The following is a 23,087-nucleotide window of genomic DNA, read 5'->3' as shown; positions in this document are numbered from 1 at the left end:
TTTGAAAATAACATAAAAGCTTTATTTAGGATGTAACAACAATAAAAGACAGGAAAACAATTCAACAGCAGGACCATGTGATGGTGTTAGTGCAGATTTTATAGAATAATAAACAATGCAAAAACATTAAATAAACATGCTGTTACTTAGAATTATTTTTTACCACAGATATACAATTAAACAAGACAACAAAATAATGAAGTAAAACATCTTTAAATTGGTACAAACCCTCGCGCATTAAGATGCTGGCCAAAGCATTTCATTTTGGTGATTGTTTTTTATCTGTTATTTGTTTATGAGGAGCGCACAAACAATCATGGTATATTAACCTTTCCAAAAACATCACAACAGTCCCTAAAACATGATATCTCAGTCAGGGTATCCAAGGTACACGCATGTTAATTGCCTGGTGAACCCAAACTATTGCAAACCTTTTTATTTGTACAGACAAATGTTTTATTTGCAAGGAAAACTATGAAAAAGAAAAACAGAATAAAATAGTAAATAAAAAATCTACATTGAATGATTGCAAAACAAGCCATTTCACCTCCATTTTCAGATGAAATAAAAGTACAAAAACACAAACTGTAATTCCTTTATATGAAGTTTATTTTCATTAACTACGCATTCAACTTTAGTATTCTTGCCATGGGCTTGATGTTATGAGAAGTTCAACTGTACATTGAATACCTTTAATCTAAATCTAATATGCTCTACATGGACAGACAAAGTCAGTCTTACCGGGTATTTTTATCTCATATGTTACTTACTTCACAAGAAATTATGCATTAAAGCAATGACTGTGGCATTTTACCTACATTTTGTAGCAAACAAATTTGATTATCTTTGGGATGGGGTAAATAAAGATGTTGATTACAGTTGTTATTAAATTATCAATGATTTACCCTATCCTTTTTTTTTTTAAATTATACAGCAATGAAACTGAGAGATTACACCAATATATATTTTTTCACATGAAAAAATCTTTAATGAGCTGACACCTTTAAAAAAAAATTTATCAAAATTAATTAAAATTTCTTAATTTAACCAACAGAAGGATTTTATTAATAATTCAAATTAAAACTTATAAAGTTCTTGAATAAATTCCCATTTCATTGACAAGGTTTACAGTGCCAGTATAGTTGGCAAAACACTCCAAAACAGTTCTGTACTCCCACCAATCCACACACACCCGGTCCTCCATCTCCTTCTAATCTCTCCTCTTCTTTTTTCCTTCCTCCTGAAGTGTTTTAAATAAAAAATATATAGTATCAAACATTGTACCCTTGAACTATAGTAAAATTTCACTATAGAGTAAGATTTCACTAGAGTAAGATTTCATTATAGAGTAAGATTTCATTATAGAGTAAGATTTCACTATAGAGTAAGATTTCATTATAGAGTAAGATTTCACTATAGAGTAAGCTTTCATTATAGAGTAAGATTTCATTATAGAGTAAGATTTCACATTAGAGTAAGATTTTACTATAGAGTAAGATTTCATTATAGAGTAAGATTTCACTATAGGGCAAGATTTCACTATAGGGCAAGAGTTCACTAGAGTAAGAGTTCACTAGAGTAAGATTTCACTAGAGAGTAAGATTTCATAATAGAGTAAGATTTCACTATAGACCAAGATAAGTGAGATATAAATACTGTAAATGTTAAACTAAACTAGAGCTGTCACAGGAGTGACGAATACCCCCAAATGCCGCCTGGACACAGGAATGGCAAACCATTCCTTTGAAAAGAGGCCATAACTCCAAGGTTACTGCACACTGCATCTTCTTTTATCATGCATGTTTTGTTTTATTTAAATCTGTTGAGTAATTTAGAAGTTACACTGCTGACAAGAAAAACTAGCTGATGCTCTAGCAGATCTCTTCTGGAATAAGACAAAACCGTTTTTCTATTTTTGTAACAGTGCACAAAAACCTTTACTCCACTGGCCCCATTTTCAATCACAAGCATTGTCTTCACAGAGGCTGCCTATACAGCAAGTTTCATCACAATATCTCATGCCCAATTAAAGTTATGAAGCAGAAACCATTTTTCTATTTTTAGTAACAGTGACCTTGACCTTGGCCCCACCAGCCCCAATATCGAACTTGACCTGTATCTTCTGATGTTACACCTGTGTACCAAAAAATGTTCAAATCTGTCAAGCCTTTCATGAGTTATCGTCCAGAAACCATTTTTCTATTTTTAGTAACAGTGACCTTGACCCCACCAGCCCCAATATCGAACTTGATCTGTATCTTCTGATGTTACACCTGTGTACCAAAAAATTGTTCAAATCCGTCTAGCCTTTCATGAGTTATCGTCCAGAAACCGTTTTTCTTTTTTCAGTAACAGTGACCTTGACCTTGGCCCCACCAGCCCCAATATTGAACTTGACCTGTATCTTCTGATGTTACACCTGTGTACCAAAAATTTTTCAAATCTGTCAAGCCTTTCATGAGTTATTGTCCGGAAACCGTTTTTCTATTTTTAGTAACAGTGACCTTGACCTTGGCCCCACCAGCCCCAATATCGAACTTGACCTGTATCTTCTGATGTTACACCTGTGTACCAAAAAATGTTCAAATCTGTCAAGCCTTTCATGAGTTATCGTCCAGAAACCATTTTTCTATTTTTAGTAACAGTGACCTTGACCCCACCAGCCCCAATATCGAACTTGATCTGTATCTTCTGATGTTACACCTGTGTACCAAAAAATTGTTCAAATCCGTCTAGCCTTTCATGAGTTATCGTCCAGAAACCGTTTTTCTTTTTTTAGTAACAGTGACCTTGACCTTGGCCCCACCAGCCCCAATATTGAACTTGACCTGTATCTTCTGATGTTACACCTGTGTACCAAAAAATTTTCAAATCTGTCAAGCCTTTCATGAGTTATTGTCCAGAAACCGTTTTTCTATTTTTAGTAACAGTGACCTTGACCTTGGCCCCACCAGCCCCAATATTGAACTTGACCTGTATCTTCTGATGTTACACCTGTGTACCAAAACTTTTTCAAATCTGTCTAGCCTTTCATGAGTTATCATCCGGAAACCATGAAAACGGACGGACCGACCGACCGACCGACAGACGTTCAAATCCGTTTAGCCTTTCATGAGTTATTGTCCGGAAACCGTTTTTCTTTTTTTAGTAACAGTGACCTTGACCTTGGCCCCACCAGCCCCAATATCGAATTTGACCTGTATCTTCTGATGTTACACCTGTGTACCAAAATTTTTTCAAATTTGTCAAACCTTTCATGAGTTATCGTCCGGAAACCATGAAAAACGACCGACCGACAAGCTCACTAACTTGATCTGTATCTACTGATGTTACACATGTGTACCAAAAATTGTTCAAATCCGTCTAGCCTTTCATGAGTTATCGTCCGGAAACCATTTTTCTTTTTTTAGTAACAGTGACCTTGACCTTGGCCCCACCAGCCCCAATATCGAACTTGACCAGTATCTTCTGATGTTACACCAGTGTACCAAAAATTTTTCAAATCTGTCAAGCCTTTCATGAGTTATCGTCCGGAAACCGTTTTTCTATTTTTAGTAACAGTGACCTTGACCCCACTAGCCCCTATATCGAACTTGACCTGTATCTTCTGATGTTACACCTGTGTACCAAAATTTTTTCCAAATATGTCTAGCCTTTCATGAGTTATCGTCCGGAAACCATGAAAACCGACAGACCGACCGACAGACAGACAGACAGACCGACCGACCGACAAGCTCACTCCTATGTACCCCCTCAAACTTCTTTTGTGGGGGTATAATTAACTTTTTATTTACAGTGCATTCAACTTTAGGTAACATTGAAGATAATGTCACAATAATTGCTCGAAAAGAAGGAAATTTAGAAGATTTATATAGTAGATAAGACATACAATCAGACTATGTCACTCTCTTAGTGTCTAAGAGACTAATAAAAAAGGAAGTGACCAGAGCCTACTAATTATACTAAGATAATCACCTTGCTGGCCAGGATGATCATGAGACGTCTGAAGATGTTGATGAAGTCCAGGAAGAGGTCCACACTCTGCCTGTAAAGGATATACCAATTTTACACATTTTAAAACCCTCTTGTACACCAACCAAACAAACTGCACTGAATGCCTGTGGAGCCTATGTTCTCAAGCAAGTTGCTATATTACTCACTAGCTTCCACATCCACTCTATGTCTTATAAAGTATCTAACGGCCTTTACGACCTTCACTTGTGACTTACTCAAGTTATAAACATTAAGTTGAACAGTCACTCCATTAATTGGAAAACAAGAGGGCCAAGATAGACTATTTAGACGCTTTGAACCAGATTTCTCAAATCAAATTATAAAGGGACATCATTTGCATTACATGCAAAATAATAATCAGACTAGAATTGCATTATATGCAAAATGAAGTAATCTTGCTCGATTAGAAATTGCTGTCAGAGATATTAACTTATGTGTGCTCACATGCAAAACTTATCCAGATTTTTTGATGCAAATTATATATTATAACCCCATAATTTATATTATATTCAAAACAGTGTTACCTAACTTCATTAGTTAAGTAGGCTTGATAGTTTGAAACACATATGTAAAGATTCAATGCAATACATGATGTATTTGCTGAGATATTGACTTGAAGGTGCTTACATGCAAAACATTAACCAAGGTGTGATGCCAATGCCAGGGTGAGTAGTATAGCTCTTCTTATTATTCAAATAGTTGTGCTTAAAATGCATATGTATACTCTTAAGTGCTTTAACATGAACATTGAAAAATAGCCAAATTCATACAGATAGTGTCAGAGGTCCTTTTGAAGGACCTTGGTAAAGTTCTATTTGAATTTAGCTATTGTTAATATGAAAACATGAACATATTTACATTTGAATATTGTGCACTGAAAAATAGGTGGATTTATATAGTAAGTGAGAGTCCAAGGTTCTGAATCTTATTTATTTTATTTCACAACAGGTATTAGCATCATTACTGTTGTGTTTAAGTTCAGACTTAGCCTCTTACAAAGGCAATTAAAAGCTTTACCAGATAAACAGTCATCCGAATTGTGTAAATTAATGTAAATGACTGGGTATAAGACAATAGGGGGTATAAGACGCAGGCAAAAAAATCCTTGAAAAATCTGAGAAAAAATCTTTTAATCTATGTTTTGGATTCGTAGAAAAAATGTCAAAATCGTCTGCCAATTTCGGCCACCATGTTAACAAAATTCTGACAGTAACGTCGAGATTGAAAAGTTAAGTTATGCAAAAACCTTATATTGTACGGGTTTGTTCTGAAAATGTCTACACCTACAGAAAAGAATAAAGAACGTGGAAAAGTGTGAAAAAACTAGAGATTGCTTTTTTGAAAAAGCGCATGTCTCCCCCATTGTGTGGTCGTAGGTGAGAAATAATCAATGATGGACATGAAATTTGTACATCCTCCCTACCAAGTTTGGTGAACCTAGGTCAAACCATTCTCAAGATATTGAGCGGAAATGTTTTTTACATTGGGGGTCGCCGCGACCTTGACCTTTGACCTAGTGACCCCAAAAACTTTAGGGATCTTCTACACCTCATGACCAACCTCCCTACCAAGTTTGGTGAACCTAGGTCAAACCGTTCTCAAGATTTTGAGCAGAAATGTTTTTTATATTGGGGGTCGCCGCGACCTTGACCTTTGACCTAGTGACCCCAAAAACAATAGGGATCCTCTACACCTCACGACCAACCTCCCTACCAAGTTTGGTGATCCTAGGTCATGCGGTTTTCCAGTTATCGATCGGAAACGAAGTGTGACGTACGGACTGACGGACTACCGGACTGACGGACAGGGCAAAAACAATATGTCTCCCCCAGAGAGGGGGAGACATAACAAGACCATTTTCGCATCAGTTTGTAGTATTGGTATGTTAAACAGGTTTAAAGGCAGTGCGAGTTTTTAACACCTTAGCGTACAACAGTTTACTGACAAAAAATATTTTGACAGTGCCCAACTTTGCTTTTTTATAAGCATGTTTAATTATTGTTACATTCATAATAATATTGAATAATTTTAATCATACAATATTTATTTTTTAATTATAAATGTCTTACGATATACCGTATCCTGATCTTCAACTGCCGTTTTAACCCGTATAAACTCGATCGATATGACGCGAGTAACATCCCTTTCTACATAAATCTAAAGAAACTCTCGGCTTGAAATCGACCTCAGAAAAAAAGTTCAAAAGCTTGTTACTGGTTATTAGATGCAGGCATTTTTTAACATGGAAATCTGAGGAAAAAAAGTGTGTCTAATACCGAGTCATTTACAGCAAGTATTAATATTATTCAAGGTTATAAAAACTGTACCAGATATAGTCGTCGTCACCACTGCGTTTTTTCTCAACAATGAGCTGTGTGTCGTAGAGTACGAAGCCACAGAATACCAAAAGGCCTCCATACAAGTTCAGCTGTAAGTGGAAAATGTCAACATAAAAGTTTGTTTGGTGTTAAAAATATACTACATTCTCTGGTGATTCCAAGGGAAAAATAAAATACGATATTGCACTGAAATCAACAAATGTTCTATTTATTTAATGTATTTCTTCAGTTACGGTTTTCATCATACATATTGTGAGTATTGAACCTCACTTAATGATTGAATTTTATATCGTCTTGAAGCAAAACCAGGACTTACATTCCAGATGAGCTGAGAGCGGAAGAAAATGTTCATGAATCCAGCAAGGCACATCCAGGACAAGGCCGATAGCAGGAAACCTGTAATGCCAGAAAATGTTCATGAATCCAGCAAGGCACATCCAGGACAAGGCCGATAGGAGGAAACCTGTAATGCCAGAAAATGTTCATGAATCACCCAAGGCACATCCAGGACAAGGCCGATAGCAGGAAACCTGTAATGCCAGAAAATGTTTATGAATCACCCAAGGCACATCCAGGACAAGGCCGATAGCAAGAAACCTGTAATGCCAGAAAATGTTTATGAATCACCCAAGGCACATCCAGGACAAGGCCGATAGCAGGAAACCTGTAATGCCAGAAAATGTTCATGAAAACAGCAAGGCACATCCAGGACAAGGCCGATAGCAGGAAACCTGTAATGGCAGAAAATGTTCATGAATCACCAAACGCACATCCAGGACAAGGCCGATAGCAGGAAACCTGTAATGCCAGAAAATGTTCATGAATCCAGCAAGGCACATCCAGGACCAGGCCGATAGCAGGAAACCTGTAATGGCAGAAAATGTTCATGAATCACCTAACGCACATCCAGGACAAGGCCGATAGCAGGAAACCTGTAATGCCAGAAAATGTTCATGAATCACCCAAGGCACATCCAGGACCAGGCCGATAGCAGGAAACCTGTAATGCCAGAAAATGTTCATGAATCACCCAAGGCACATCCAGGACCAGGCCCTAAATTCTTGAAACTTCTTAAGTCCCTTATAACAGGATAAAGCTAATCTCACTATTTTTGTTTCCTTATTAATTGTGTAATTTTTTATTTATTTTTTGAGATTTTAAACTTTGAATAGGAACTATGTTTATGTTAATCAAAATAAACGTTTCTTTTTAATTGAAATCAAATTTAAGTATATATTGTGGCTAAGTGGAATAAAGTCCTTTAGCCTGTTAAGCTAAAGATGTTTTGAGAAATTGGGGCCAGGTCAATGATACAATACCCCTGACTTTTTTCTTAAAAACCAAACTATCCTTTTAGCATCATTAGGCTAAGAACACTCTACTTGATTAGTTATAAACCATGTAGCATTCTCCCATAAGTTTTTTGGGATATAAGAGAATATATTTCAAATCTTATAACACTATAAAGTTTTGTTTTGAAAAAATCAAGCTTAAGCAATAAATTTGGCTAAATAAACTAAGATATTTAAACCGTTATGCTTCAAAAATAATTTGAGAATCCAGGATCAGGTCACTTGTGTGTGAGTTACCTCCCATGTAGAGGAAGGTCCTGTTTGTGTTGTAGAGAGCAGCCAGGGAGAAACTGACGAATATCAGACTTGTCCCCATCAGAGCAGTCATCACAATACTGAAATCAAAGATTTAGTTTGCACAGTAACAAACACTTAACCACAACAAGCTGAAATAGGTCTCATAGACTCAAATTGGCAATTTTGGATCCTGTAAAACGATTTCAAAGAATTTTGTATTAACCTAGTTTGAAAGTACCCATGACCCTAAAAACAAGTCATACCATGGTCCCGACCATTGTAGGACCTGTCACATGATGTTGCATCTGCTAATTACATCCCATTAACCCGGTACTATAAAGGTCAATTCTGCTTGTCATGGTTTACATTAAAATATAATCTAAATGTTCCCCCATTCCACCCACCAATATGGCCTCTTTCTGCATATGCAGAACATATCATAAAATCGGTTAAACCTATGTGTGATTCATTTTTGTATATTTTATTTTTTACACCAATTAGTTTTCTTCAGGTCTCGAAAAAAAATTATTTATCAACAAAGTCAGGTAAAACTGATAACACTTTTGCAGCCACTCAAATTTACTATCACATCAATATGATTGTAGGGGTCATCTACTGGAGTTTGGGTCCAAGTAAGAAATAAATGAGTCCAAGCATTCTGAATTTATTGAGCGGATGTTATTAACCTTGAGGTCACTTTGACCTTGATCTACTGACCTCAAAATCAAAAGGGGTCATCTACTTATCAAGACCAACTAGGAAACAAAGTATGAAGTTTCTGGGCAAAAGCTTTCTTTAGTCATTCAGCGGAAACCTTTCTTTATCTCTCAGTTTCTGCAACCTATATCACGACCTCGACCATTGACCTACTTATCCCAAATTCAATAGGGGTCATCAACTAGTTATGACCAACTGGCATACCAAGTATGAAGTGCAAGCATTCTTTAGTTATTCAGTGGAAACCTTTTTTTTTCACTTTAAGGTCACCATGACCTTAACTTTTGACCTACTGATCCCATAATCAAAGGGGGTCATCAACTAGTCATTTACGGCTGGCCTACCATGTATACAGTTTCTGGGTGCAAGCATTCTTTGGTTATCATTGGAAACTGTTTTCTCTCCCTCAAGGTCACTGCCACCTTAACCTTTGACCTACTGGTCCTGAAATCAATAGTTGTCATCAACTAGTCATGACCAACTGGCTTACTAAGTATGAATATAGAGTTCTTTAATTATTGAGTGGAAACCTTTTTTTTTGCAAACATATATTGTTTTTCCCCTGAAGGGTCACCTTGACCTTTGACTTTTTATCTCAAGTCATGACCAACTTGCATCCCAAGTATTAAGTTCCAGGACCCAAAGGATCTTCAGTTATTGAGTGGAAACGGTTTTTAAACTTCAAGGTCACCGCGACATTGACCTTGTGAACTTTCTGACTGACTGATGAACAGGGCAAAAACAGTATGTCGTCACCATTTATTAGAGGAGATATAATAATTTAATAATAAATAGATCACTGATTATCTACAACATATTATCCACTTAACAGTCATTGCATTCAACAATCTGCATGAAAATTAATTCTTGCCCATCATGAGGTCATATTCCCAGTTTCGATTTGACTGTTTACATCCAGTACTTTTATTGGCGGGCAGACAAGAGTAATTGAATTTTCTCGCCGGACTTTGATATTCATTTGTGAATTCGAAGGGGCAAGTGGATTTGATGGTTCTTAATGGTTTCCATGGCTACAATTACAAACCTTGGGTCAATCTTGATCACCATGTCCAGCAATGGGCCAAGGGAAACACCTGCAATATAGCATACAAAACCTCTCTATTAAACTAAAGGTGAAAAACACACTTTCGATTTTCTAAATTTGTTTAATATTAATATTGGATAATATATAAAACAGCCCAAACCAGTAATTTACACTTAAGAAGACTTTTTTTCAAGATAATATAAGGAGTTTTAACATTGAATCTGTTAAAAAAAATCTTACACAAAGTAATTGAATAATGTTTAATGAGAATCTATCAAAAGAAATGTCTAGAAAAGGACCGGGAAGCCCAAAATCATTTCAACATACCCATGAAAAAGGTGAAACCCACAAATATGCCGAGTCTCTTGGCCACATTGGCCTTGCTGTGGTGAGTGGCGGCCAGCCATATCATCATTCCAAGTGCTCCCAGAGTCGTTAACAAACCTCCCTAGGGAACAGAACATTTAAAGGTTACACAAGTAATACATGTACACTAGTATTGTTTCGATGATCGATTATAATCAATAATTTATCTGAAAGGCCTACGTCGTTGACAAATTGATAGTGAAATTTGAACAACTGATTATAGAAACAAGGGACGTAACAGCTACGGACAATTGATATCTCTCTTTGTGTTAATTTTACACATGTATACAATACTAAATGTAAGACAAAAATTAAAGCCTGTGGTCTCATGTTATGTAAAATTAACTTGTAAACACTTCAAGATACATGTAGTCACATTCTGAATAAATAATGTAATATATATACAAAGGAATGTACAAACAATATTGTAAGGGAACATTGGTGCTTCAAACTGGAACATGTACTGTATAGGTGTGCCTTTAATGACCACAAATAATTAAATAATGATTAAATTAATTAATAATCGATCATTGATAAACCGATTATCGATAGTAATTTTTCTGTCCGATTCTCAACACTAATGTACACATTGTTTGTGATTTGAATGCCTGTAAGTTAAGGAAATTGTACAATTTCTACATTGTTTGCTGATTATTTAGGGCCACAAGAAGTTTGTCATCTGACATCAAATCCTTACATTTGATACCGTTCAGTGTCAATGAAATCAGTAATAACAGCATTCAAAATAGGCAAGTTCTGGATTTATAGCAGTGCCCATCAGTAGTTTTGAGTATATGGGCATGAAAAGCACCAATTATGCAAAAATGGTTAAGGGGAGATAAATTAATAAATATGCATGCTAGGATTATTGTTTTTGTGCATTGCACTTCCACTCATTGCACATATCTATATACCAAGTTTTTCAATCCAATCAGTAGTTTTGAAGTTATTCTAAGGACAAGAGTGTGCAGACAGACAGACAAAGTGGGGACTGTATGGTTTCCTTTTAGGGAGCATAAAAAGGAATCAGTTCTGTTAATAGGATACATATTTTTTCAACCGATTACTCACCGATATGAGCCCCATGACCACATGCACGTAGGCACCTGCAGCTGCAGAGAGCATGGAGATGGCCAGTGTGCCATATACTCGCTTCAGGTGCTCCTGCACACCCCTTTCCCTGAATTGGAGTAAGAAAATTATTAAGATTATTAATGATGGTTTGATGAACTTTTATGAGCAGAATAGATTTAATCATTCACAGTGTAGTTGGCTTATCTGCTCTTCTCATACTTTATACTCAACAGGGCTCTCAATATACTGTACTTACATGTACATGTACATAAAGTATCAAAGAGATGTTACATGGTGGCAGCAAACACTGTCTCAAAAAATATTTGGAAAGTAGAATGTGTTGCTGGTTTAAACCATCAGGAGAGACCTGTGACCAAGTGCATAAATCAAAGAGTTGGTTTTTGATTAAGCATACATGTATGCTTTGTCCCACAAACAGTTTTGGGGTACTGTGATAGTGTATAAATGTTACACTCAGCCCTGTTGTTTTAATTTCCTGTGTATTTGTTTATTGGCTCAGGGCCATTTAGGGTCCATTTCTACTATAAAACCTCCAAAACTGCACAGCAGGATACTAAGATCGGAGATCTGATCAGAAGGCATAAGGCAATTAGATTAAGATGATACACAGAGGTCGACTGTTGTGTTCTGTACACTGTTCTAATAATTGGCTTTAATTGACCCAATTACATAACAGAGTCAGATTATGAAAATATATGTCATCTGCTCATTACACAAGAAGCTGTCAAAAACAAAAGCACATGGCAAGACGAAAGGGAAACACATGTCATCACATTTCCAGCAGTCAAAATGACACATTGCTTAAAGCCTTTTGGAAACACTAGAACATATATATTTAAGAATTTAAGAGCTGTCAATACACGTCAAATTGTCCACTTATTTTTTTAACAAGATGAGTATTTATGCCATTATGATTATTCAAATAATTTTAAGGCCATGGTTTTTTCTTCATTTTAGATGCATTTTGTGAGAAAAATGTGTCATTGCACAAAAAGAGACTCCAGTCAAGTACACTTTTCCCTTCACTGAGAAACATTTTAATTTTGAGATATAGACACCCTTTCAAATTTGGAATAAAAACAACACAACATTTTGTGAAAGCCTGGACATGAAGGAATATGCATTTATTTGGGTTATGAGAACCAAATATATCTAGGATAGACAAAGACCCGGTGTGGAAGGTATGGCCCATCACACACACACACATTCACCACTGCATGGCTCTAGAAGCCTGCCATTTTTAAAGCTCTACCCTGCCCTTTTCAAATCCTAGCAAATATTTATTGATGGCCCTGTAAAGCGTGTGTCATAAGTGTAGCCACAATAATGCATGTTTCGGAAACTTTTTTAACATTTTGATATTCATTTTGTTCCCTAACTCCCACAAGTCCACCAATACCAATGTATAAAATATTTTTTTCAATTGGAACCCCACAATATTTAACACTGCATATCAAAATAAAAACACAAAAGTTACAAATAAAATATTTTGAGCCAATACTATCCTCTTATTACACTTTGTTTCATGAAGCAAAAATTCAGATCGATCTGTCGATCTGTCAACAAAGCATTGCCATTTTTGAACTACCTAGCAAGTGCCCATTATCTTTGCACAATACACATGTACTTAAGCGCAGGGATCTGTCATTCTTGGCTAGGAAATCAACAAGTGGGACATGGATGCGCAGAGTCGCCAAAACAAAAATTGTCAAAGGCTCTAAAGCGGCTGTTTATATAGACTGTTATAATTCAGGCATATTATGCAATGCTCATTATTATAGTAGTGTTTAATCTGCTAGGTGTTTTGAGCACCTGCCTACAACAGGCCCCTTTGAATGCCACAAATGTGCCGTACTGGTTTTTATCTTCCCATGTGTCCTGTCTTTTGACAGCTTATTGTGTATTTGTTTAATTATTCAGGGTTCGAATTTAGACTCGCATACTCGCAAAATGCGAGCGACATTTGGAAATTGCGAGTGACTTTTATTCAAGCTCGCAAAATTCTGCGAGTTGCTTTTTCTAGACCACAAAATGTTAAAAGGAAAGTAGAATTAACATGAACTTAATTCCACTATGTAGTCGAGTGTAAACAGCCTATAAGTGGCATGTTTACACTACCGGTATAAAGAAGACAGTACGGAGTAACGCTCTAGTAGGTTTTCAAAAATAGAACAAATACGGAAAAGGCCGAGTTTTATCTCGAATCTTTCCAGGATGCTCCGAGGCGTGCATAATTACAAAGTAAATACGAATGACGTAATCACCTAGCTCAATCATTGGCTAAATTTAGCGCTTTTGCGCACTATATGTAAACCCCATCATCCTTTGAATATATTTCCGCCCAACTGTCAAAATGAATAGACTTCGTTGATCGATATATTTCATGGTCCAAAATATCCACGCTACATTTACTGTTGCTTTTTTTATTTTGAATTTATTATTTTATTGTTTTTAATACTTATAGACTAATGAAATCTGTAGCGTGCTTGTCGAATGGGTATTAAATTACCCGATGGCGTGGGTAAATATACGAAGTGAACAATGTCAAATTATTGGACAGCTTTGTTATCAAAAAGCTGCCAGCATCAGACGAGTCTTTCCATACCCCCCAAATAGAATAAGCCATCAACAAGTTCTAGTAGTCGAGTCACTCAAGATTGATACTTTTTAATATTCATAATATGTCTTAGGTGTTAATTTCTACTTTAATTAGACAATATTATAAGGGAATAAAGCAAATAATAAAATTGCAAGTTGATTTGTCATTTTGCGAGTTGCCTCAAAATGCACTCGCAAAATTTTGCGAGTGCTCCTCAAAGTTAAATTCGAACCCTGTTATTATCATAAGGGTGCTAAACATCTAGGGTCAGAAATGCCTAGGGAAGAAACGTCTTGGGTGTGAAACATCTGGATACCCACATGAACTGCTTACATTAGACTGGACAAGACATACATGTATATTATTCATCCTTGACTACTCCATACGGCCTAGGCAGTGCTACATAACTTACAATAAACCTGAATTAGGTTTATAAAACAGGACTTAAAAAAGAAATCTTTTTCAAAATAGATCACAATTAACTATTTTTGACAAGTAAAATCAAGATTAAATTGAGAAATTTACTGGATTTAGTTTAATGCGATAAGCTACTACATCTTGCTAGGGTACCGTCTTGCTATGCTGCCGAGAAATCGGTTCCTGGCCAACCGACCGTATGATATGTCCAATATAGCCCTAATCAAAATGTTTGCCCAAAGTTCTAGAACTTTTCACGCCTGACATCAACCGAAATCGAAAGTGGGCAAGCTGGAATATTATTGTAAGCCTTCTGATCTTGCAGAAACAATGATTTCCCTTACAAAATCAACATGGTAGTGAATTTTCATAAATAACACTTAATATACATAACCAAATGACTTACAAATGATCAAACTTAAAGATTGCCTCTGAGAAAAACCCGTTTCTTGTCGCCATGTTTGTTTTTAGTTTTTAGCTTAGTATGACGTGTCTTCCGGGTCAGGCTAAAGTCAACTTAAATAATAGGAGATCACGTAGCACTTTTATCACCTGCACAGTTACATCCCTTGGTGAGCTCTTCAAACACATATTTACTTAAAATAGTTTGTACCAAAGCATCTGTAGGGGCTGTAATGTCTGGTGCGTCAAGGTTTCCTGGGTTAATGTTTGGGGTATAAAACATCCTCGATTCGATGAATATAAGCATTGTTTTCAATATGTTAAAACGTTTAAATTTGAGACGACTTTGTGCACCGGATGAAGACTGCGGCAATGGCTAATTTATGATGACGCATGTTTTAGATAAATAGCATGTCCATATTTAAATATCTCGTGAAAACAATGCACGTTCTTACTCGTGGTATGGAGGTTAACGACAAGGGAGATAAAGGGGATATAGGAGAGGAGAAAGATTGGAGGGAAAGAAGATAGGGGTTAAGAGGGGAAGAAAAGGGGGGAGAGATGGAGAAAGAGATGAGAGAAAGGGGAGGAGAGAAAGAGAAGGGAGAAAGAAAGGGGAGAGAAAGGGGAAAAGGAGGGAAGAAAGATTAGAGGGAAATAAGATAGGGATTAAGAGGGGAAGGAAAGAGGGGGAGAAAGAGAGGCGAGAAAGGGGAGGGGAGAAAGACAGGGGAGAGAAAGGGGGATAGGAGGGAAGTAAGAACGATTGGAGGGAAAAAAGATGGGGCATAAAGAAGAGATGGAAAAGGGGGAGGAGGAGAAAAAGAGGAAAGAACGGGGTTGGGGAGATTGAAAGGGAGAATATGAGGGGAGAAAGATTAGAGAAAAGGTGGAGGGAAAGAAGATAAGGAAGATAAAGAGCGGAAAAGGAGGGGAGACAGGCAGGGAAGGGAGATATGAGTTGGGTGGGAAACGAGAGAGAAGAAAGAGAAGGGAGACGAATGTGGTAAAGAAATAGACATAGGTGTGGGAGAGATAGAGGCGAAAGTGTGAAATGACAGGGCAAGAAGAGGGAGGAAGAAGGCAAAGATTAGAAAGTAATAAAGATTTGATAGATCTCGAAACATGTGCGACCACATACACATGTACGATAGTGGCTCAAAGAGCCAGAAGGAAAGATAGAAGAGAGGAGACAGATTTCGTACCATGCACGACCACACGTACGAGCGGTGGCTCTGAGAGCTAGGCTCGAGAACCAGCACCACTAGTTCCCGTACAAATTCATCCAAGATTCGAAACCCTGGAATTTTGTGATAATACAAAACTTGAAGATTCATATTACATTTCCGTGGAAATGTTTTTTTGTATGAATATATGCCGTGGTACGAAAAAAAACTACATGTTATAATAGTATATTTTAAGAGCTCTATTCTGAAATGACAGTTCTTCAAAAATGAGTTAATTGCCTTATTAAAGCAATTTAGTATTATTTTTATGCCTTCCGTTTATTGCTTATTCAGTCTATTTATAGTATTTTTAAAGTGACACTCTTATTCAAAATCAATACATATACATGTATAACAAACAAAGTTTTAAACTACTTACTATATAATGCATATATGGAATTAATTACTGATATAATGTTTATAACCGTGTATTTAATAGCTGAACACGCAAACAAATTAAATGATTGGTGAATGCTAAAAGATTTACTGTGATCTTCTATCCTCTCACAAGGTGGAAATACCGTGTTTTCTACACCTTTTTTTCAAAGGAAGTACAGTATCCTTCATAAGAACCATTGTTTTCGACATTTATCAATCCTTTTTGGTAAATTATAACAATTGTATTAAATATGGTAAATCTTATTTGGGAGTAATAGTGCATCTTTAAATATTCTATAAATAAGTGTATTGTTATAATAACAATGGTATACAGTAACGCCTTTGGTCATCACAATAAAAGGTGCGAAAATATGACCATGAATGAAAATATGATTGTAAGTTGTGTACCGGCAGAAAATGATAAATAAATTGACTCTTGAACTATGAAGAGTTTTGAAACAGTGCCGTATACAAAGCGACATTGAGGCACCAAGCCGCCGCAAACACTATGCGGCCACCGCCGCACACACTATGCGGCAGATACATCACTTCATTTTGGTCGCCGTAACGGTGCTCCGCAAAAAGCACCATTTGAAATACTTAAACACCGTACAAAGATATTTGTTTATTTATTATTGACTGTTTTGGGCAAAGAATTGATACAAACATGAATGAATTGAAATAAAATATAGTGGCCGAGAAACTTAATAATAAATTTGCTAAGCCTAATGCAGAAAAATGCATCATTAAAGGAAAACGAAAAGGGTATTTGTAAAGAATTGTCCTTAGTTCATTTTGGTGCGTAATTGGAAGCTAAAATTGTGAATTTTATTTAACTTCATATCCAGCAGGCTTAATAATATAAACTAGTTGTGTAAAACTCCAGCCATTTGGTATACAATCCTACCATGCAAAAGGTTACCAGGCTCGCTGAGCCTGAATCGGAGGAGTTTTCTGATGATACTGCGGTGGCAACCCTGGAGATGCACGGCTTCCTTGTTACATAACGCAGGTGAATCATGGCTTCCTCGTTAGGCCAGCATTTTATATGAATTGATTTACAAACCCGCTGACTGTATTTTTCCAAAAAGTAGAAAACAATGTTTTTACCGAAATTATTTTTTAATTGTTTCCGCCGATTCTATTAAATTGTTGTGTCTAAAAAAAGCCCTCCGGTATATAGTCAATAACGGCTATGTATTCCCCCCGACTCGGTAAAAAAATTCGAAAGCACCGGGCACCTGTCTACGTCATATCGAACTAGGCCATGTTTGAAAGGGTGTGTTTTTGTGGTAATTTAAAAAATCATTGTCGAATGAGTTTTAAACGTCGTTTAAAAGAAAGATTTATTATTTTCTATATATTCAGAAAGTTCCAATTATTCGAAATTGTTGAATCGGTGTAAAATGTTTCGTACAATTAAAAATTAATGCTTCGCATCCCCACAAAGTTTTGTATTTCCCCATGGTCATTGTTGCAAAGATGGCGATGGCAAGATTATGCCAAGCTTCTTGGTTGTGTGAACTGACATCTACTTTCAGATTTCGTGTTGCTTGAAAACAGAGTTACAAAATTTAATAAGCTGCGTCTTTGCGTAAATACGCAATAAAAATCATAGAAAATGCAATTGTTGTAAACTGATTTCGTCTAATTCGGCGAACGCGTTTCGGTCAATTTATTTCACTCAGTTAAAAATAAATTATGGTTTCCGCAATTGGTCGATCATTTTCCGGACGCTAACCGGAAATAATCGAATACCTCGGGGTTGAATAAAGACGCTTTCTGATGATAAACGTGTAAATACGATGGTATACGAATATAGACAGATGCAGACGGAAACGAACGTGTTCATATGCAAGCTTCCCGCGAATATGCCAAGAAAAAGAAGTTGAAAAAGGTATTACCAACTCAGTCTAACGCATTTACACATTATTTAAGCCCACCATCATCGTCGGAGATAATTGGTGACATACTGGATACATTAAAACAGAATTTGTGTTGTCGTGCGGCATCGCAGGGTCAATCATTGATTTTTTTTACCACTTTAATCGTACATAGTTGTTCTAGTCATTTTCAGTTTAGAGGAAGAGTTAACTGTGTTTTCTTTTGAAATTCTTTTTTATTTTGTAGTGTGAGCTATACGCTATACAATAGCATAAAAAACTCGGTTTCATTCATTTTGTTATAACCAGTTATTGTTTCCAATCACACTAATAAAAGACAATTCCTCACTGTTGTTTATTACCCAAATAAAAACAAACGATGGCATAATACAAACTTGAAATACTAATTTATGATGTGAGATACCATTTTTTGTTCAAAAGTTTCGAGTAATAAATACTGATACATGGGACAACTTATCTGTAACTCTGCAAGTCACAGTTTTAGTGGTTAGAGACTTTATGAACAGTTGATATTATTTTCAACATACATTATTCAATGGGTTGAGCTACTGGCCCCAATTTCTCGAAACTTCTTAAGTCCCTTATAACAGGATTAAGCTAATCTCACTATTTTTGTTGTTCTATAAAATGTGTTATATATATATATATAAAATTCTTCAAGAATTTTTAGAAACTATGTAGGATAAATCTGTATGATTATCAGAATAAACCATTTTTCATTTATCAAAATCCAGTTTCAGTATGTATTTTGGCTAATTGAAATAAGCGACTTAAGGCTGTTAAGCTTAAGAAGTTTCGAGAAATTGGGGCCCGAAGAACTGTTAGAAGTGTTGCATTTGTGAACAAATCAATGACCTTGCACGTGGTTAAGGAACCCCCCTTTAATGATAAGGCAACCACCGTGCGTGTATCGTATGAGGCGAATAAATAGGCTTCAACAATCGGAATCGTTGAAACTCAAGATTCCAGCAGGAGAATGGTTTTGATCCCATACATTACGTTTTTAGGGGTTGTATTGATATGCTTTAGATAAGCCAAAACCATTCTTTTGAGAAAAAAAACGGACCCAAAATCTAGAAAATAATCATGTAAATCAATTAATAAAAATGCTGGCATTCTCGTAGGTGAATCACGGCTTCCTTTCTATCCGAGGTGAATCACGGCTTCTGCGTTATCGTAGATGAATAACGGCTTCCTCGTCTTCCTCGCTATCGTAGGTGAATCACGTCTTCTGCGCTATCTTAGGTGATTCATGGCTTGAAAAAAAATCGTTCGAGTATTCAGCACCAGTGCTGTGGAACTCGATGCCAGATCACTTCAGATCCTATTCAAATTTCAATCAATTTAAAAGTATTATCTCCACTTGGAGTGGAAGGGTCTGCAAGTGCATTGCTTGTAATCCTGGTTAGTTTTGTCAACACAGCACTGAAGGGGTATTGGGGTATACACGAATGTGTTTTTATGTGTTTTTTTTTTATATTAAATTTGTGTTTGCATTTATTTATTTTTTATCCGCTTCAGCTACATGCTTTTATATGTGGCATGTTACCTGGAAATACTGCGTAAGTGATTGAATCATAGTCCTGGTTAGTTTATTCTTCTGTTCCATTACCAATCTATTGTTAGCTTCATATTTGTTCAGTTGCCATGCTTGTTTGTAGTATTAAGCCTTCTGCTACTGTTATTATGCCCCCTTCGAAGAAGAGGGGTATATCGCTTTGCACATGTCGGTCGGTCGGTCCGTCGGTAGACCAAAGCTTATCCGAGTGGTAACTTAACAACTCCTGGTTGCATGGTCACCAAACTTGACATGAATGTTAGGCATGACCAGTAGATGACCCCTATTGATAATCGGGTGAAAGGTCAAGGTCATTGTGACCTTAAATTGTAAAAGGATTTTAAAGCTTGTCCGAGTGATAACTCAACAACGCCTAGACACTGAGGCTGGGCCTGACAAGTAGATGACCTCTATTGATTTTGTGGGTCAACGGGCCAAAGGTAAAGGTCACAATGCCATTGAATGATAAAAGGTTGTCCGATTGATAAATTGACAATGCCTGCACCCATGGCCCCCAAACTTGACATGGAGGCTGGACCTGACCAGTAGATGACCCCTATTGATTTTTTGGGTCATCGGGCCAAAGGTCAAAGTCACAGTGACCTTGAATGATAAAAGGTTGTCTTTGTGTTAATTCGACAATGCCTGTACCTATGGCCCAGGCCCTTAAACTTTACTTTGAGGTTGGGCCTGATCAGTAGATGACCCGTATTGATTTTAGTGGTCATCGGGTCAAAGTTCAAGGTCACAGTGACCTTTAACGCGAAAAAGTTAACAAATCTTCTCCCAGTGATATCTCAACAATGCCTGGACCTATGATCATCAAACTTGACATGGAGGCTGGGCCTGACCAATAGATGACTCTTTTTGATTTTAGGAGTAATCAGATTAAAGGCCAAGGTCACAGTGACCTTGAATGCGAAAATGTTCTTCGAGTGATAACTCGACAATGCCTGCACCTATGGACCCCAAACTCGACTTAGGGCAGATAGCTATGCATGGACCGACGTCGGATTCAGGGACAACCGATGGTTTCACTATCAGCCCGGCGTCTGATTCAGGGACAGGCGATGGCTTTAGTATCAGCCCGACGTCTGATTCAGGGACAGCCGGTGGCTTCAGTATCAGCCCGGCGTCTGATTCAGGTCAGGGACAGCCGAGGGCTTCAGTAACAGCCCGGCGTCTGATTCAGGGACAATCGATGGCTTCAGTATCAGCCCGACGTCTGATTCAGGGACAGCCGATGGCTTCAGTATCAGCCCGGCGTCTGATTCAGGCAGCATTACTTAATCATTAGCCTCCAGTTATTTTACGGGTAACAATTTCCTTAAAGTTTTACTTGTTTGTTTGACGAAAGAGCTGTTAAATGTTCACTCCCTTTCGGCACTGCACTGTATTTAGTGTGTTTAGGGAAATGAGTGATGCTTCTTAGTTTACCTCATCATGTTTGAAAAAAAGAGCATTTCAGCAAATGTCACAAGCAAAGTTGATATGTTCATCCTTTATTACAACTTTGCTTTATATTGTTTTCCTAAAAGCAGTCCTAGGCCACAACCATGATTAATACTATACACATAGTCATATTTAACACGTACATAGCGTTTTGAGTACAGAGCATGTAGGAAGTGGTGTGTTTTCTTTGCCCAGAGCGTTTCATGGTACATTTGTTTTGGGTAAAGTTCCTTTTTTTCGAGGGTGCCGGGACAGTTGGCATCATGTATGTTACTGTGTTAATTAAGACTAAAGCCAAGAAAGCCGCCATTTTCTGAGCCCATGACTAGTCAAACTATATTAAGTGTAATTATTTAGCACAACATGTATTGACTTTACTATTTGCAGCAATTTATGTATTTAGCACAACATGTATTGCCTTTACTATTTGCAGCAATTTATGTATTTAGCACAACATGTATTGCCTTTACTATTTGCAGCAATTTATGTACGGATGCCAATATTTCTGAAGATACACCAGCCAATATTGCAACACCACTTCATTCTGATGTAAAGTTTACTATTCCTTTTACATTTTTAAAACAACAACAAGAAAAAACAACAACAACAATTAATATAATTTGATGATTTAAATTATAATGGCCGTGAATGAATTATTTAAGTTGTCAACAATTTAGGTTTTCAACAGTTATATACCAGTTGTAATGCTTGGTAAAGTCTGGTAGTGTATGGAAATGGTGGCATAAATTTCTAACACATGGTGCGGACCGAGAACACCACGTAACTAACTACACGCAGTTAAGTCAATACATGGTTGTGCTAAATAATTAGAATAAATATATTAAGATCAGTCATACACAATAAATATGCTTAGATATTTATAATGGCAGCCATCTTGTTTGTTGTCTTGGTTACCATGGCAACTTGCCACCCTTATTAGAAATGAAACTCAGAAACTCAGAAACACTATTGACAACGATGCACACACATACCTGTAGGGACTAGAGTTTTAACGGAATCTTTGATGCTCTTTGGGCCTAATGTGGCGAAACGTATATTCGAACATTTGAAAGCATTTACCAGCCACTAACAAAATACAGACTAAGATTTAGCTAAGCACTGTCGTAGTTTGTTCTCGTACTTGAGGGCGAAGAGGCGCACCTCCTCGTACTCGTCTCTATTTCCAGCCTGAATGAACCATGTGCAGCGCGGCATTTGGAAGCATGTGCGGCCTACTCCTTCGCTCAGGAAGCGGTACTGGTAACGCTCGTCCGCGCTAAAGTCCTCTAGCTTCACGACGAAGAAGCGTGTGTGGACGAAGGTCCGTGATGATGTGCGCGCGTCGGCCTTCAGGCCCGTCTTCCGGAGAATGGTGGATATCAGGAGTCGCGTGACACCAAGATGGCCGCAGCGGAGCGCAAAGTCGAGAGGTGTCCATCCGTGGCGATTTCGTGCAATTAAAATAGACTCCATCTCCTTCGGATACTTATCAAACATCATCTTCATGACAGCTGTTCGACCGTTTGCGGCGGTGATGTGGAGGATTGTGTTCTCTTGGTCGTCCATGGCGAGCACGTTCGGGCGGCGCGCGACCAGAAGCTCAAGGGCGGTCTCGCGGCCCCAGCCCGCCGCAACCAGTAACGGCGTGAAGCCCAGCGCGTCCCGTGCGTTCACGTCCGCGTTCTTCTTTAACAACACCTTAATAACCTGCAATGGAGAAATGATATTCACGTCCACGCTTAAATTCACGTAAGAGACAAGAGTTGATACTGACTCTCGGCGAATTTGACGAATGCGTTGCTAATAAACTAGTTTATGCATTTATTATTTGGCATTCTCCTGTTATATCTCCCTTTTTTGATTTTCTTATTTTTTTCTGCGGTATTGTTTTTATATACTTTTTAATCTACCAGGTAATTTAAGTTTGGCGCCTGATGAAGTCATTTCACATGTTCACGCCACGAAAATGCGCCAATGCAAAAATCC

General features: G+C 37.3%; 2 protein-coding genes across 4 annotated transcripts in view; both read right to left on the bottom strand.

Moving 5' to 3' along the window:
• On the bottom strand, positions 1–14,686 carry LOC128240888 (bax inhibitor 1-like). Of its 2 annotated transcripts, XM_052957873.1 has the most exons (9): positions 14,588–14,686; positions 11,142–11,250; positions 10,032–10,152; positions 9,705–9,753; positions 7,943–8,040; positions 6,670–6,749; positions 6,342–6,442; positions 3,976–4,045; positions 1–1,240 (listed from the first exon to the last, which is right to left on the bottom strand). In XM_052957873.1, exons 1-9 carry the CDS (start codon positions 14,638–14,640, stop codon positions 1,211–1,213), a joined length of 711 nt encoding a protein of 236 aa, XP_052813833.1. In that variant the 5' UTR covers positions 14,641–14,686; the 3' UTR covers positions 1–1,210. The 2 variants fall into 2 exon arrangements, with proteins under 2 accessions (XP_052813833.1, XP_052813834.1); XM_052957874.1 differs by lacking the exons at positions 1–1,240; positions 3,976–4,045; positions 6,342–6,442; positions 6,670–6,749 and adding an exon at positions 6,888–7,084.
• Positions 14,687–21,148: 6,462 nt separating this feature from the next.
• LOC128240127 (uncharacterized) overlaps positions 21,149–23,087 on the bottom strand; it is a 45,609-nt gene continuing 43,670 nt past the window's right edge. For both annotated transcript variants that reach the window (XM_052956642.1, XM_052956643.1), the window contains exon 25: positions 21,149–22,808. In XM_052956642.1, the coding sequence (XP_052812602.1) occupies positions 22,203–22,808 (606 nt within the window). In that variant the 3' untranslated portion in view covers positions 21,149–22,202. The remainder of the gene's footprint in view (positions 22,809–23,087) is intronic.

The sequence above is a fragment of the Mya arenaria genome, chromosome 7 (assembly GCF_026914265.1).
Source record: "Mya arenaria isolate MELC-2E11 chromosome 7, ASM2691426v1".
Lineage (NCBI taxonomy): Eukaryota > Metazoa > Mollusca > Bivalvia > Myida > Myidae > Mya > Mya arenaria.
The sequence above is the reverse complement of the archived record's forward strand: the minus strand, read 5'-3'. Positions and strand labels throughout refer to the sequence as shown.

What these genes read in the sequence shown, in the direction of transcription:
- LOC128240888 (XM_052957873.1), bottom strand. Translation starts at nt 14,640, where the DNA reads ATGGCGACAAGAAACGGGTTTTTCTCAGAGGCAATCTTTAAGTTTGAT. An exon ending in TGGTCATGGGGCTCATATCG is followed by an intron (nt 10,153 to 11,141) that starts GTGAGTAATCGG and finishes TCTGTTCCCTAG; the next exon opens with GGAGGTTTGTTAACGACTCT. An exon ending in GGGTTTCACCTTTTTCATGG is followed by an intron (nt 9,754 to 10,031) that starts GTATGTTGAAAT and finishes GCTATATTGCAG; the next exon opens with GTGTTTCCCTTGGCCCATTG.